This window comes from Phalacrocorax aristotelis, chromosome 5 (assembly GCF_949628215.1).
Source record: "Phalacrocorax aristotelis chromosome 5, bGulAri2.1, whole genome shotgun sequence".
Classification (NCBI taxonomy): Eukaryota; Metazoa; Chordata; class Aves; order Suliformes; family Phalacrocoracidae; genus Phalacrocorax; species Phalacrocorax aristotelis.
Window position 1 is genome coordinate 41,266,238 of NC_134280.1, and position 14,541 is coordinate 41,280,778.

General features: G+C 40.7%; 1 protein-coding gene across 8 annotated transcripts in view; it reads left to right on the forward strand.

Annotated features, from left to right (window-relative positions):
• UBE2F (ubiquitin conjugating enzyme E2 F (putative)) overlaps positions 1 to 14,541 on the forward strand; it is an 82,676-nt gene that overhangs the window by 5,310 nt on the left and 62,825 nt on the right. For 4 of the 8 annotated variants that reach the window (XM_075094089.1, XM_075094092.1, XM_075094091.1 and 1 more), the window contains exons 3-4: positions 7,369 to 7,398; positions 9,907 to 9,972. In XM_075094089.1, the coding sequence (XP_074950190.1) occupies positions 7,369 to 7,398; positions 9,907 to 9,972 (96 nt within the window). Of the gene's footprint in view, positions 1 to 7,368; positions 7,399 to 9,906; positions 9,973 to 14,541 lie in introns of those variants that run through there. The other 4 variants (XM_075094090.1, XM_075094093.1, XM_075094087.1 and 1 more) reach the window with 2 other exon arrangements.

A 14,541-nucleotide genomic window follows, 5' to 3' on the forward strand; every position in this document is an offset into this window, starting at 1 on the left:
TTTTACAAAAAAGAGAAATGCTGGCTGTCAGGGAGGAGGAAGAGGAGGAGATGAGAAAAGGCTTGGCATGTTCTGCCCTTGTTTGCTCCAGCAGTTGTGCTGAGGCTAGTGCTGGTTCAGTTGTACCTCTCAATGGTGTTAGCAGTGGTGGCTTCTATTCTACTGTGTAAAGCCTCCGAGTGGAAAGAACGAGGGACTGTGGTCACATACGTTAGAAAGCTCAGTGATAGCCGTGCTTTTTCTGTAGCACATCTGGATCCTCTTTGGTCCCAAATAAGCCTATAGCTTCTGAGTAAATAGGCAAACAGTGGGCAACCTGTCTGCACAGCGTCCTGTGTAGCAGCTTAGACACATGGTGGACTGTCCTCGAAGCCTGGCTGAGGATGATTTTTGGCAGAGTACCCTAAATCCCTCTTGGCCCAGGGAGCTGGCGATAGTGTAGGAACCAAGGTCAGATAGCTATTCGCCTGCTCAAGTGACGACAATGATGTGCCGGAGAGATACTTTTCTATTCCTGATCCACAGTAAATTGGCGATAGTGTAATGAATTCTGCAGACAGATGTCTGCCAGTTTTATTAGAGATATTGCCCAGACACAGACAGTACCTGGTTTTTATCTGGAGGTAAATTAAAGACAGCCTTGTTTGTGCTGATGGAGTCCTCTCCAGGCAGGCAGTATAGGATCTGTTTGAACGATGTGTTGTCACACTGATAACCCTGCAGCCCTCAAATGTATTGTGTATGCTGACTGGTAAATAGATCAATGACGTTTTGATTATGGGGTAGATGGCCATGACCCCAGCCACTGATAAGCATAGACAATGCTTAGAAAACTTTAAAAATTTGGCATAGACCAGTCTGCTAACTGATGTTGCCTTAAATAGGAAAAATAAGTGATAATTTAGCTATTTGCACCACATAGATGAGAAGAAAATCCAAAGCTGGCATTTGAGATACTTTTACTAAAACTGGAAGCATGTGAGCTGTCAGGTGCTGTCCTTGGCTTCCATGATGGGTGCAAGTTAAACAGGCTTTATTTTCCCCCACTCCTGTGCAAAACATTACCGGTGCCCTTTGTTAGTTTTTCTAAGATGTGCCTTTGATTGCTTACATGTCCAGTACTATTGCATATTCAAATATCAATCATGGCTCAGGGCACTGTTTTGTTGTGTTGTTTCATGGACATGTGATGAAAGGAAAAACCTGTACCCCTGGAGTTTTATGTAGGGAAGTAATTCTGAGACAGCTGGATATCCTCTTCCAGCTGTTTTTCCTCTGGAGTGTTAAAGTTGTGGCTGCTAAACAGGATTTGGTAGCAGCCCGTCCCCTACTGATTATCTCAGCAACTAGTGGAGCACTTTTGGGAGGTTAGCAGAGCACGTGTCTGGGGTGAGGAGCACGGTGGTAGTTCTGATCTGAAGTCCTGTGAAGTCGCAGGAAAATGTCCACCATTTTGAAATCACTGAGGACAGAAGTGTCTGATGGTGTGGGAGAGGGAGGACTGAGAGCTTCAGGCTGTCAGCTCTTGGAGAGAGTCTTTCTGCCCAAGGAGAAGTGGACTGGAGAGAGACCAAGCAGGGACTAACATGTTTCAAGACAAAGTAAATGGAGTAAATGTGAACAACTGGAGATGGTAGAAAGCAAATACTGATGTGGGAATGAGGAGCAGACAGAAATGGTGCTTGAAGGGACTTTGCTGCCTCTCTGGCAGGGAGAGAGGCTTTAGTAAAGCACAACTTCGTTAAAGGTTCAGTGTCTTATTCTCTTATCTCTGTTTTCACTGGATTTTCAGTATAGGCTCAGTTGGAGGGTAAGGTCGTAATTCTGTAGACCTAGTACTCAAGTTAAAGTAGAGCAAGCTGTACATTTACTTTAGCAGCTTGCAATTTGTTCTGTGCTGTAGAGGCAATTTTTGATGCTGAGTTAATCTCTAAGGGGGAGTATCATTAAGTTAGGAGTAGAGGCCACACAACTGCTCCTGCAGAATGCTCCGAGCCAAGCAGTGCTGAACTTGAAAGGCAGATCCTTTTTGAAAATTTAAAAGGAGCTGAGGAGACGTCAAAGTACTATTAAGTTTAACATTGTATAATGAACGTGACTACTAAATTGAATTAAAGAACATGCCAGGATGTCAGTAGTAGCATCACAAAGGTTATCCCTTGAAATGCTATTTTTATAGTGCGCCTAAATGTCATTCAGTTTTATATTACCAATGTTGTATAGTTTGATTGACAACTTGAAATAACTTAATATCTATGAAAATGAGTTAGCATTTTGTCAGTTATCTTCAATATTTGTGGGTTTTACAACTAGAGTTATGTAACCGGAAAATGTTTCAGGTGTGTGTTTGTAGAAGGAAGCGGGTAACTGATGATAAAAATGAGGTAAATCAGGTAAATGTGCATTATAAGTAAAAGTGAGGAGAATCCATGTATTTGCTTTCTTCAAACCTTCAGGTACAGTAATATCCCTCCTAACAGTACTAGGTGAAGAAAATTGAGAGGGGGGGAAAAAGCCGATTTTTAGAATTAATAAAAACCTTGCTTCATTAATGGTCTTGAAATTACGTAAGGCATTGTTTTGAAAATGCTGCATTAACTTCTGCCCATCACACAACATAAATCACAAAAGCATATCCTTTTCAGTGATGCTTCTTAGTCCCCTCAAAATGAAATCCTTTATTTTGGAAGAAGACAGTGGAAATCTGCTTGATGAATGAGTGATTTATATTTATTAAAGAGGAAGCTAGTAGTTTACACTAAAATGCTTGCAGCTTAATGGTGATAGATATTGTAAAGCCAAAAAGATACAACAAGAGTTGAAGCTAACTTGAAAAATTATTACTGAGACTTCTTCTAGGATTTCACTGGCAAAGGGAGGCTGGGTTCAATGTGTTGCTTCACTTATGTCTCTCATTCTCAGCATACCTGAAGCATGGGTTGGTATATTGCAGTGTTAGAGGTTACCAACCTCAGTGGCTTTTTCTAGTTTTTGTTGTCAGGATAATAAGTTTTATAATAACATATAGAAGCTGAGGCACATGATTTAATAGTATCTTGTTTAAAATAAACACTTGGAAGTGGAAAGAAAATATACATCTCATACTCTATTAAAACTGGCAGTATTAGGCAGCTTGTTTGACTTCTCATACTGGTATGTACAGAGGAGCTTAGAAGGGAAAGCTATAAAGATAGATGGATAGAATTAGGAGACAAGCAGCGTTATACTGCTCAAATTAATACTTAGAAAATGGAGTTTTTGTTAGAGTGTCAAGGTATTTATCTTAATCTCTAGCAGTCTTGGAGATGCACATTAAATGGGGGACCTGAACAAGAGAGAGATGTTCTGGTCAAAACCAGAGAGACGTAAGTATTGCTGTGGATGAGAACATTCATCTGAGTTGAGGAAATAATGCTTTCATTTTGTGTGGGAAGCATATGGCCTGACTCTTTGTGGCAAGGCCAGTAAACAAAGCACTTCTATATTGTGACTTGTTGAGTTGGGGTGGGGGAAGGGGAGGGAGCTGGACAACATGATTATAGTCTGTGCGTTACTGAATATAACATTCACGTGGGTCTCTCATAAACCATATGCCTGTACACACGTCAGCAGTGTGTGTTCCTATTTCTGTACTGAGAATTGTCATGGGTAAGGAGAGTTATTGTTTGTGAAATCGTTTATAAATAGCTCTGCTTGCTTCTGTTGGGCCTAGCTTTCTCCTGTTTTATAAAGCTCCTAAACTGCTTTTGAGACATTATCAGTTTATATTCAACTCTTCCATAGTCTGTGGTAGGTTTAAGTTTAACCCTTGCCTTTTTATTCTTTTTATGGTTTAAAATAGCATTTGGAACTGTTGAAGCAACCGTGTACTGGGTAAAGAGCAGGACTCTGCAAATATACCTGCTACTTGGGTGTGCTCCTACACCAGATCAAATAAGGCTTCAGAAACACCAGATTTGCTGGCTGGGAGCTAATCTGGCTATGGACTGACTGCATCCGAATTTGTTCCCTGTGGAAGCTCTGGTGCGTGTCTGCACTTAACACTACAGCCCTTTGGACCTCCCTGGGAGGGCTTTATCAGCATGGGCACAGGGCCTTTCAGCACTCCTGGGTTTGCTGCTTCTTAGCAATGAGGCGCCTTGACTGCAAGAGGAATTCAGATGGTCTGCAGTGTTTCTGCACCTCTGCTAAGTCAGTGCTGGGCAGGCATTGATGAGAACTGGTTTCCCATGGAATTTCTGGAGTGCTTTTGCACAGTATTTCCTAAGAGTTGGATTATCTAGTTGTTTGTCTCTGCATCTTAAGGAATGGTGAGGTGCCTGGCTGTGAATTGAGACACAGATACTGATTATCCACAAAACATTATGAAAAGCAGTCAAATTGGATAATCTTTACTGTTCAGCTGTAGCTACAGTACTTTTTTGAAAGAGGAGGTCAGAAAGATTGTGAGAATAAGTTTGTTCTTTAATTCAGTGAGGCTTTTGGAGCTCTTGGAAGTCTGGTGTGTTGGAGCTCTAATAGTTGCTTCTATGTTTTGCTTATTTACAAATCTGTTAAATCATTCCAGTAAGTTGGCAGACTGCCCAAGGGGCACTTTCTTACAGAGAATATTCTTGTCAGTGGTATTGTTTTGTGTAGGAACTAACATAACTTAAAATATCAGAATTTTAACAGAGCTTGAATGATGTGGTCAAAATGTTAGCTTTCTGAGCAGCAAAATACAAAACTGATTTCAATGTCAAGACTGACAGTACCAGAGTCACAGAATTTGGGAAACTCTCAAACACTGTAGCTTTGGCCCATTAACTGTGCTAGTTATTAATCACCAATGTTTATATGGCACAGTTGATAGTAACATCTGTTTCCTTATTAATGTTACTTTAAAAGTTTAGAGTGTTGAAGTAGGTCTTTACCTGCTTTTTTTTCTTTTTATCTTTATAAAGTTGTTTCATTCTTTGTTTCAGTGGTTTGTTGCAGTGTTGATTAAAAACCATAGTTCTGGGGAGCTTGCCTTTGTTCACAAAGCTTTCGTGTGGATTTGTTACCATAGCTTTCCTGCATGTTTGCACACTTTCAAAGAAAGAGCATGCAGTTCTGTACTCACGGGTTTGAGTACCTTCGTTTTCGTGTTTTCACATAAAAACTAGCTCATTCTTGTGGCAAGCGAAAGGGAAATGCAGAAGCATGAATGCATTATAGGAAATTTTTCATACTTCAAAGGAGCCATGGTGATCAGTAAACTCTCTGCTGAACCTTGCAGGAGGCAGAAGTGAGGCTCTGGCTCAGCACAGCTGCTGCAGCCTGGGCATTGCTGGGTTTGAACGTGCTCTGTCCTTTTGTGTCTCCCTTTTCCCTGCCTGCCCTTTTCTCAGAATTGAAGCAAAGGGCAGGCAGGATTCATTAAGCTGAAAAACACACAAGCACAGAAAGCAATAAGGAAAGTAGTCAACATCTTAAAATAAGAGCCAGGTCCTAAACTCTACTGTCTAGTGAAGATTGATAGTGCCTCCTGTTATGAAAGGCTGGTGAGTTTAAAGAGAAAGGGCTGGGGGAATACTCTTACGATGGGTTTGTATAGCTGCAGCCTTCAGTAGCTGGTTATATCTTGTCTTTTTTTTTAACCAGAAAGGGAAAGTAAAAATGAAGTCCTCTATTCTAGCTGAAGTTACATTTTTGGTGTATTATAAAGACAGTGATCTTTGAAAACTTTTAGCTAAAGTATGCCCCCAGTGTCATGTGTCTTTAGTGCACAACTTCGGTTAAATCAGCTGTGGCTGCTCGAGTGCTGCAGAGTGTGGGATTTAAAGAGTGCAATTGTGAACTTTAGGTAAGCGTGAAGCACAGTGCTTCTCTTTTGGTGGGGTTTTCTCTCTTGCCCTAGTAGGCTGCAGATGCAGGGATACCAGGGCTGTGCCAAGCAAGTGGGAGGTGGGAATCAGATAAGCATCGTGCTCGCTGCAGAGACCAGACAGCTCTGGTAAGCATGATGGAGGAAAGTTCTGGGGAATTAGTGAGCTCTTAATTGTGATGAAATCAGTTTGGAATCTGTGCAAAGAAATCACTCCCTATATCTTAAACTGAATTAGTTTTCTTTAGATGTATATTTTTGAGAGATGGTGTTGAAATCTCTTGGCTGTTTTTATTACCCAAATAAGTGGGCTGTGTCTGTGCAGACCAGAAAGCAAAGTTAGAAATCAAGCGGGGAAAAAAAGGCTCCAGGAAATGCAAAAATATATTTGATGAGGTTTCTTAGAACTTTAGAAGTAAAAGGGGGAGGTATCTTTATCTTATTCAAACTTCTGTGAAATACAGGTAGTTGAAAGTAAGACTTAAAATACACCAAAGAGGGAGAAAGCAAGGGGTCTTCTGGAGAAAATAGTGTGGCAGAAAAAGGGCTTAGGAGTAAACCTCACTTCCTAGGAGCTATGCAACTGATCAGGTTATTCATAACAGAAAGGAAGTAACTTTTACATTCTGTGTGTGGGAAATACAATAAATAAAAAGAAGTCTTAATTGAACAAGAGTGCATATCTATAGCAAACCATGCTCTGAGGGGAAACATCCAACAAAGCGAAAAAACACTGAGTTTGTTCAACAGTGTGGAGGTTTTGAGGGGGGGGGAGTAGTGCAATGGATGCAGTTGTTCTTATCACTTCCCTTTGTATGTTGCTGTGCCGGATGCTTGAAGTAAAGGTTTGCCGTACTCTGTTCTTTTGGTCCTCTTTTAATGCTGGCTTCTGCAGGCAGGACATCATCTAGTATGACAGTGCCACTGACGTAGGATTTCATTAGCTATTTCCAAGTGTGCAGTATGTGGTATCGTGCTTGGAGGCTTCTCCACAAACACAGTGTGTAACCTGAGGCAGTCTGTAGCTGATAGTGGAAGAGCATTAGCAGTTAGATGCTGGAGAGTGGTGATGCTTATGCAGGCTGTGAACCTCCTGTGCTTTTTATTATTGGACTGACACCCCGATTCTTGAGGTTTTTCTTCTCTTGTGTTTTGCAGGCTATGGAGTTTTGGCTTTCTGTATTTTAGTGTTTTTTTTGCAGACAGCTTTGGAGGTTTGGATAATGCCACCTCTTGAAATACCAGCACTCTGTATTAAAAGGCCTGGCACTTCAGCCTTGGCAGACCAGAACGTCCTAGTCACAGTAGGATATGTTTGCGTTGTCTGTAGGGCAGCTGAGGATTTTTAGTAAAGAATTGCATGGCTTAAAGAGAAGTTTCAAGGTAAACCTCCAGTGCAGCTCAATTATATTTTTAAGTAAAATTTGATTTACAGTGTGGTTTAAATTAGATCTGCCAATTTGGACTTCAAGAATGGCTTTATGTTTGCATAAATAACAGTATTTTTTTTCTTTCAACAGAGGTTGCAGAACTTGAAGCTAATTTACCTTGTAAGTATAGCATTTAATGACATGCATTTTAAGGGAAAAAGGACCGTTGAACTAAAGTTTTGACTGAAGTATGAACGCTAATGATATGAACTCTAGGGAAAGCTATGCAAAATTCTGCCACTCAGGCTTGAACAGGTTTTCTTTGTTGCTTCCTCTGAAGGGGCTGTAGAGAGGTGGATCCCTTATGAGTGTCCTTTGGAAGCAGTATTGATCATTTGGCTCTACAGTTTGATTGGTGGTGAAGTGGGAGCTTCTGTCATAAAATACCCAAAAGGTACCTGGAACCGGAGAGTGCATTTACTGCCTCACTCCTGGTTTTCCTCCATTCTCTCATTTTTCAAAACAGGAGATGCTGTTTTAGGAGCAGAGCAAATAGCTCAGTTTTCTGGGAACACATTAAAGCAACCTAGTACTTTTTCTACTTCACATGCAAACAAACACCTGATGTCTTTGTTAATAGTCAAAATACTAATGAGAATTTTTTTTAAGTAATCCATATTCCTTAAAAAAAAAAAAAAGGGCAAGATAATGTGGTTTTAGCCCTGGAATCTGAGTTGTATGTTATGCTAAAAGCTGAAAATTATCAATAGCCACTTTAAACTAGGTTTTTAGGACCACAGGGTAAGTGACTAATTTCTTCTAAAGCTGATGATAGATAGTTAAGAATCTAATGCATGTTTTCTGCTCTCTAGCTTGAGAAAGCCTAGTTCTGTAATGGTCAGCAAAACACAAAGCCTTTATATAAAGAGGAGTAAAGTTCCTACGGTACTGTACTTGTTGCTGAGGGTGGTTGTTGACAGTGAGCTCCCTTTCCCTTCAAGTGGTAACCAGAATAGCATCATTCTGCCATGAGTTCTTGGAATACAGGCAAGTGTAACAACTTATTGCCTAGTAAGCTCAGAGGTATGTTCAGAGCCCATCACTTGCTCTGCATAACTTCCTGTGGTGCACATTCCTGTTTCAGACTAATCTAAGATGTTTTCCCTGCAGGGAAGGAGGCATGAACTGCTTGGAGCAGAGCAAGAGTGTACATGCAGGTTATTACTGTGCTGTGCATTCACGCTGTCTTGCCCATATGCTTATCTTACTAAGAAAAGCAATGAATACTCTCTCTGATTATGCTGGCAGGTAGCTCGTGATGTTTCAAGTCTTTCCCCATCTAAGGGAAGCTTTGACCATATTTTTTTCTCTCCAGGTTAAATTTCTGAGTGCTGCTTCTGATGAGCATCTTCCATTTGCTAATGATTTAAATCTGGATCAGTGCTCACATCACAAATCAGACTTTTCAGTGTACAGACTGCCTGATGGGAGGGATTATGGCGGGGGCGGAAATAGAGAACAGAAGCAGCAAAGAGAGGGCAGGAAGAAGCATTATTTAACTCTTCCTTTCTGTATGCTTTTCTTACAGGCAACTATAGAGATTTTACACAGAGTAATTTTAATTTGGTTAAACTTTTTTCTGTATACTTTTTATAGGGTGACTAACACCTGAGAAAGGTGTATCAAGGTTTGTAGTTATTACAATATGAATGCATTACTAGAGTTTGCATACAATTCTAATTATTTTTTCAGGCAAACAGGGTCTACATCTCTGGTAGTATTTAGTTTCTTGACTACAGAAAAAGAACAGCCTGCTTGATGGATTTAAGAAGCTAAAGGCTACATAATACAATAAAGTATCCATGGATATATGCATCTTCTAGTGCCAGCTTGGCAGCTTGTCTCTGCCGTGGTCAAGAAAGGCCAGTTTGGTGCATGGGAAGGCAGCTTAGTTTGTGTCATCAAATGTGAACAAAGGGCTGTTATGCTGTGAACTTGCATCTATTGAACTGAAATCACTGACTAGTTTCATCTTTTTTTCCACACTTGTTCTTCATTCTCGCTATTCTCAAATTCATCTAGTCTGAGAATAAAAATGCAGTGTTTGGTTTGTAATGATGCTCCATACCCTTTGCTGTTAATGTGTGTAATTGGTTATGAGGAACAAGCTTGTTCAAGAAGGCAGCTGAACAGAGGATTCACTGGCTTTTGGATGAGGCTTTCAGTAAAGCTTGTATCGTTATACCTTATAGGTACAAATAATCCTTTGTTAGCATAGGGCTGTGGTGGCATGACTTCTTGCAGACTGCAGTATGTACAGACTGCGATGTACTTGGATGTACATTAAAGAACTTGTAAGGAAGAGATACTCATTATGTATGCTGTCATCTTCACATGTAGCTAGTATATATACAGAAGACCAAATCCTTTGGCGTTTTAAGGTCTTTGAGACAGCATGGTTTACTGAAAGGAAATAAGCTTCCTCACAGCTCAAAGAAGTGAAGTTCCATTCCTGCAGGTGACCTGTAATTGTATAGGGAAGAGGCACTTAGAGGCAAAGTATAGGAGGAAATCACTTGACTAGAAGGATTAATCAGGGAGTGAATTTGTAGAGTATGAAAGACAATATACTTGCTTTCCCTGCAATGGAAAAACAATCATCTGATGTAACATTCTTTTGCTTCACAGGTACGTGTAAAGTGAATTTTCCCGACCCCAACAAGCTTCATTACTTTCAGCTAACTGTAATCCCAGGTAATTTTTTTAAACATGCTGCTTTTGTTTCTGTGTGTGGTGGTGTTTAGGAAATGTAATTCTAAGAGTTTGCTCAAGAATCCAATAAGCTTTCTAGTCAAAGAAAGACTGGCTGTAATATAGTGATTATTGTATAGAGGCAATGGAGAAATTGTGCTGGATTTTGAGAACTCAATTCCAATAAAAAGACCATCAAAACTGAGCAGGTTTAGGAACTATTCAGGTCTTGTTTGCTCACTTTGATTGAAATTTTTTTTTTCTCTCAGCCAATTTCAAACTACCTTGTTTTATTTGTTTAGAAAAATCTTGGACTACACCTAGAGAAATTACTCTATTACAGCCCAGTTGTATATTTATTCTTTTCTACTGATTGCTTGAGTCTATAGAGTTTAAAAGATAGATGACAGATGTAACACTATGGAAAACTGCAAATCTATGTGTGTCCGAAGATGCTTAACAAGTAGGTGTCTTTTAGTCTTCGAACATTGAAGTATGTGAAGATTAGATCCTCTATTATTAATAAAACTAATATAAATATACTGTGAAGCTTCTGCCAGCATACTGTTCAATAGGAAAAAAAACTTCAGGGCTATGTTTCTGGAGTTGGTAATTTCCACATAAGTTTCTTAATAGCCATCTGAAATGAGAGTTTGCTTATGTGCCTGTCCACTTTGGAACAGAAAGTTGTGTTTGTGTTTTAGGGATGAATTTGCATGGAAGATCATTTAGATTTCACGTGCACTTCTTATTTTTGCTGTGTGTTATCTTTGAGACTCTGCAACTATTTAAATGATAACGTTGTTGTGTTCAGTACTCTGAATTGAGTTAGATGTGCTGAGATCAGGTTCTCCCTGCCAAGTAATTCTTGGAGATGTACATTTTCTGAAGATGCTTGTTGACAACAGAATTCATATGCAGTGTGACAGTCATCCTCAAGTCTTACTTATACAAATAATGGTTTACACTTAATGGGGTGATAGGAGTGTTTCTGAGGAAACACTTCTGGAGGAAGGTAAATGTTATCCCTATCTACAAGAAAGGCTTGAGGGAGGATCTGGGTAACTATAGGCCCATCAGCCTTACTTTAATCCCTGGGAAAGTCATGGAAGGAACCCTCTTGGGGCCATCACAAGTCAAATGAAGCACGTGCTTGGGAAAAGCCAACATGGTTTCACTAAAGGCAGATTGTGCTTGACAAACCTGGTGGCTTTCTATGACAACGTGACTTGCCTGGTTGACATGGGGCGGGCAGTGGACATTGTCTACCTGGACTTCTCCAAGGCCTTTGATACAGTCCCCCACAGCCTCCTCCTGGAGAAATTAATGTGTTATGGCCTAGACAAGTGGTCTGTGCAGTGGGTGGGGAACTGGCTGACAGGCTGCACCCAAAGGGTGGTGGTAAGTAGCTCCTTTTCTAAGTGTCAACCTGTCACAAGTGGAGTCCCCCAGGAATCAATATGGGGCCCAATGTTATTCAATATCTTCATAACCAGTCTGGATAACGGGATCAAGTGCAGCCTGGTGAAGTTTGCAGATGACACCAAATTGAGTGGGGAAGTAGGCACTCCAGAAGGGAGAGCTGCTCTGCAGGAAGATCTGGATAGGCTGGAAGAGTGGGCCAGCAAGAACCTTATGAAGTTCAAGGAGAATTGTAAGGTCGTGCACTTGGGAAAACATAATCCGTGAGTGCAGCACAGACTGGGATCCACCTGGCTGGAGAGCAGCTCTGTGGAAAGGGACCTGAGGGTTCTGGTGGACAGAAAGCTCAACATGAGTGAACAGTGTGCTGCTGCAGCCAAGAAGGCCAACAGGATGCTGGGTTGCATCAAAAAGGGCATCGCCAGCAGAGATAAAGAAGTCATTAACCCGCTCGTCAGGCCACACCTGGAGTACTGTGTACAGTTCTAGTCCCCGCTATACAAAAAGGACGTGGTCAGGCTGGAAAGGGTCCAGAGAGGGGCCACGAAAGATGATCAAAGGACTGGGAAGCCTGACATACGAGGATAGGCTGGGAGAGCTGGGTTTGTTCAGCCTTGAGAAAAGGAGACTTAGAGGGTATCTCATCACCATGTACCAGTACTTAAGGGGCAGCTACAAAGAAGATGGAGACTCCTTTTTTACAAGGAGTCACATGGAGAGGACAAGGGGGAATGGACACAAGTTGCTCTTGGGGAGAGATTCTGATTGGACACGAGGGGGAAATTTTTCACAGTGAGGACAGTCACCCATTGGAATAATCTCCCCAGGGAAGTGGTTGACTTGGCCACATTGGACACCTTCAAGAGTTGTCTGGACAGGGTGCTGGGCCATCTTGTCTAGACTGTGCTCTTCCTAGAAAGGTTGGAGTAGATGATCCCTGAGGTCCCTTCCAACCTCTGATTCTGTGATAATCTGGTATCTTGAAGTCAAATGGGCGCTAGATGTCACTGTTGCTGCTTATTAGCCAAAATCAACTAGCACTTCCTTTGCAGTAGAAATCTTGGGTGGTCTTTGTTAACGTGTTCATTCATGTGACTCCTTTTTGTGACGGGAAAAATGAGTAAGACTGTCCTAGTCAGTGTAACCAAAAATAAATGCAAGTGCTACTACAGAACTTTTAACCTCTCATTCTGCGTAAATGTATTCGCATTTACTTGGTGAGTGTTAGTCTGCTTACACCAAGTGTCCTTCAGTTTATATGATGCTGCCTTATTATATTTTGGAAGATTTGACTAGAATATCATCACTGTGCGACATAAGGACATCTTGATTATGAAGCAATGATAGCTTCATACTAATTCTAAGGTGTCTAAATACTTAGTCTTTTTTGTCTTTTAACTGCTGTGCAACAAGGTGTTGCAGTCAGAAGACAGTTGTTGAGTGCAGAGCATGATTTTTGTGCCTAGTTTCATTGCTGAAATGATCTTGGGAATGAGATGATCTTAATTAACATTTTGTTACTCTAAATATAGCTGCACAGCTGAAGTCTCTGCAGTAGCAGTCTGACCGAAGTAAACATCTATTTTCAGCTGTGCGTAATTCAGGTAGAGAACCTTGTGATCAGCTACAGCTTAGCACTGCTCTCTAAAGGCAGAACATAACACATACCAAGAAAATCTTTGTACCTTTCTAATTCCCTTCATTATTGAGGTTTTTCTTTAGAGTATGCTAAATCTTAGTTTTCTTTGGAATAGCAAAGAGGCAGCTAAGTGGTTGTCACAGAATTTTTCTGGCTCAAATGGGCTACCATCTTTGCTTGAGGCAACTACTTTTGCAGTGTCTAAACATGGTTGCACAAATCTTGACAGTCCCAAGTAAGAGCCAGTTTTCCTTGTTGTGCCTGGAACTGTCTCTTGCATTGAGGAACGGAGTTACTTCTAGAAATCCTGCTCTTAAGGGAGTGCTTTGCAAATATCTCTGCAGCTTTCCAATTGTGGAACAGCAGCTGAGCGCAGCCGCGAGCGCCAGAGAATATCTAATGCCACTTTGCTGTTCTCACTGCTAGGGCCTATATAGTAAGTGTGTGTAAGCCAAGGTTGGTAGTCTGCACAGTTAAGAGGTTCTTGCTGGCTCACTTCTTAGGGTTCTCAGTTTGCTTATCTGCAGTCACGGAGACTGCATCCTTCTATGACAGATTTGTTACAGGGGTGCTAATTATTTTATATTCACATTTTATGTTTAAATCCTCTTATATTCTGACTAACATTAGAGCTTGAATTCTGTAACCACATTTTATAAGGACCTCAAGACAGCTTCTGCAAGTAGCTGCCTGTCAGGGTACCGTGAAGGTACTGACTGAACATGTTTTTTATCACAGAAATGCATTTTGCCGTCAACACCTTATGTTATTGACAAAGCTTGTTCCTGGGGGCTTTGTTTTATGCAGTCATTTCAAATGTGGCTGGTCTTGAAAGGACAGTGAAAGAAGCTTCTCTATGTTTTCACAAAAAGACTAATTTGAATAAGAAAATAAACTTTATGACGGAGCAGAAATACTTTCAGCTCCCTTGCTCTACACTTCTCATAAATATTTACTAGGAAAGGTTATTAATGTCATAAAATTAGCCTGGTCACAGTGAATTTTAAATTGAAATGAATTTTATAGAAAGTCTTGATGAGGGTAACTGCTTATTTAACATCAAAAGTTACTTGTCCTCAAGAAATTCCGACTCCTTTATGTTAGCTATAGCTGTCTGCAGTGCACCATGAGTGGATGTATAGTAGCACACACAAGAAAACAGGTACTACTAACATTTTACTGCCACAATGGACAAACTGTGTGTTCCTGAGACAGATACTGCTGCTTTCTCTGCTGTCTGAAGTTTCTTTTTCCTTTTGTCATCTGAAACAATTGTTCTGTCATTGAAAAATGGCCTTATGCCACCACTTGCCTCTGTTCTTAATTTTGTGCCAGTAATTGGACCAAAAGCTAGGAAAAATAAGGAGATGCTTATAATGCGTGCAGAGTCCTGCCTGCTGCACTGATATTTGGAGCACAAAATTGGAAGTTGAGGCTAAAACATGTAATGACCTGGAAGAAAAAAAAAAGGTGAGTTTAGGTAGCTTGCACTGAAGAAAAGGAGAGGAGTA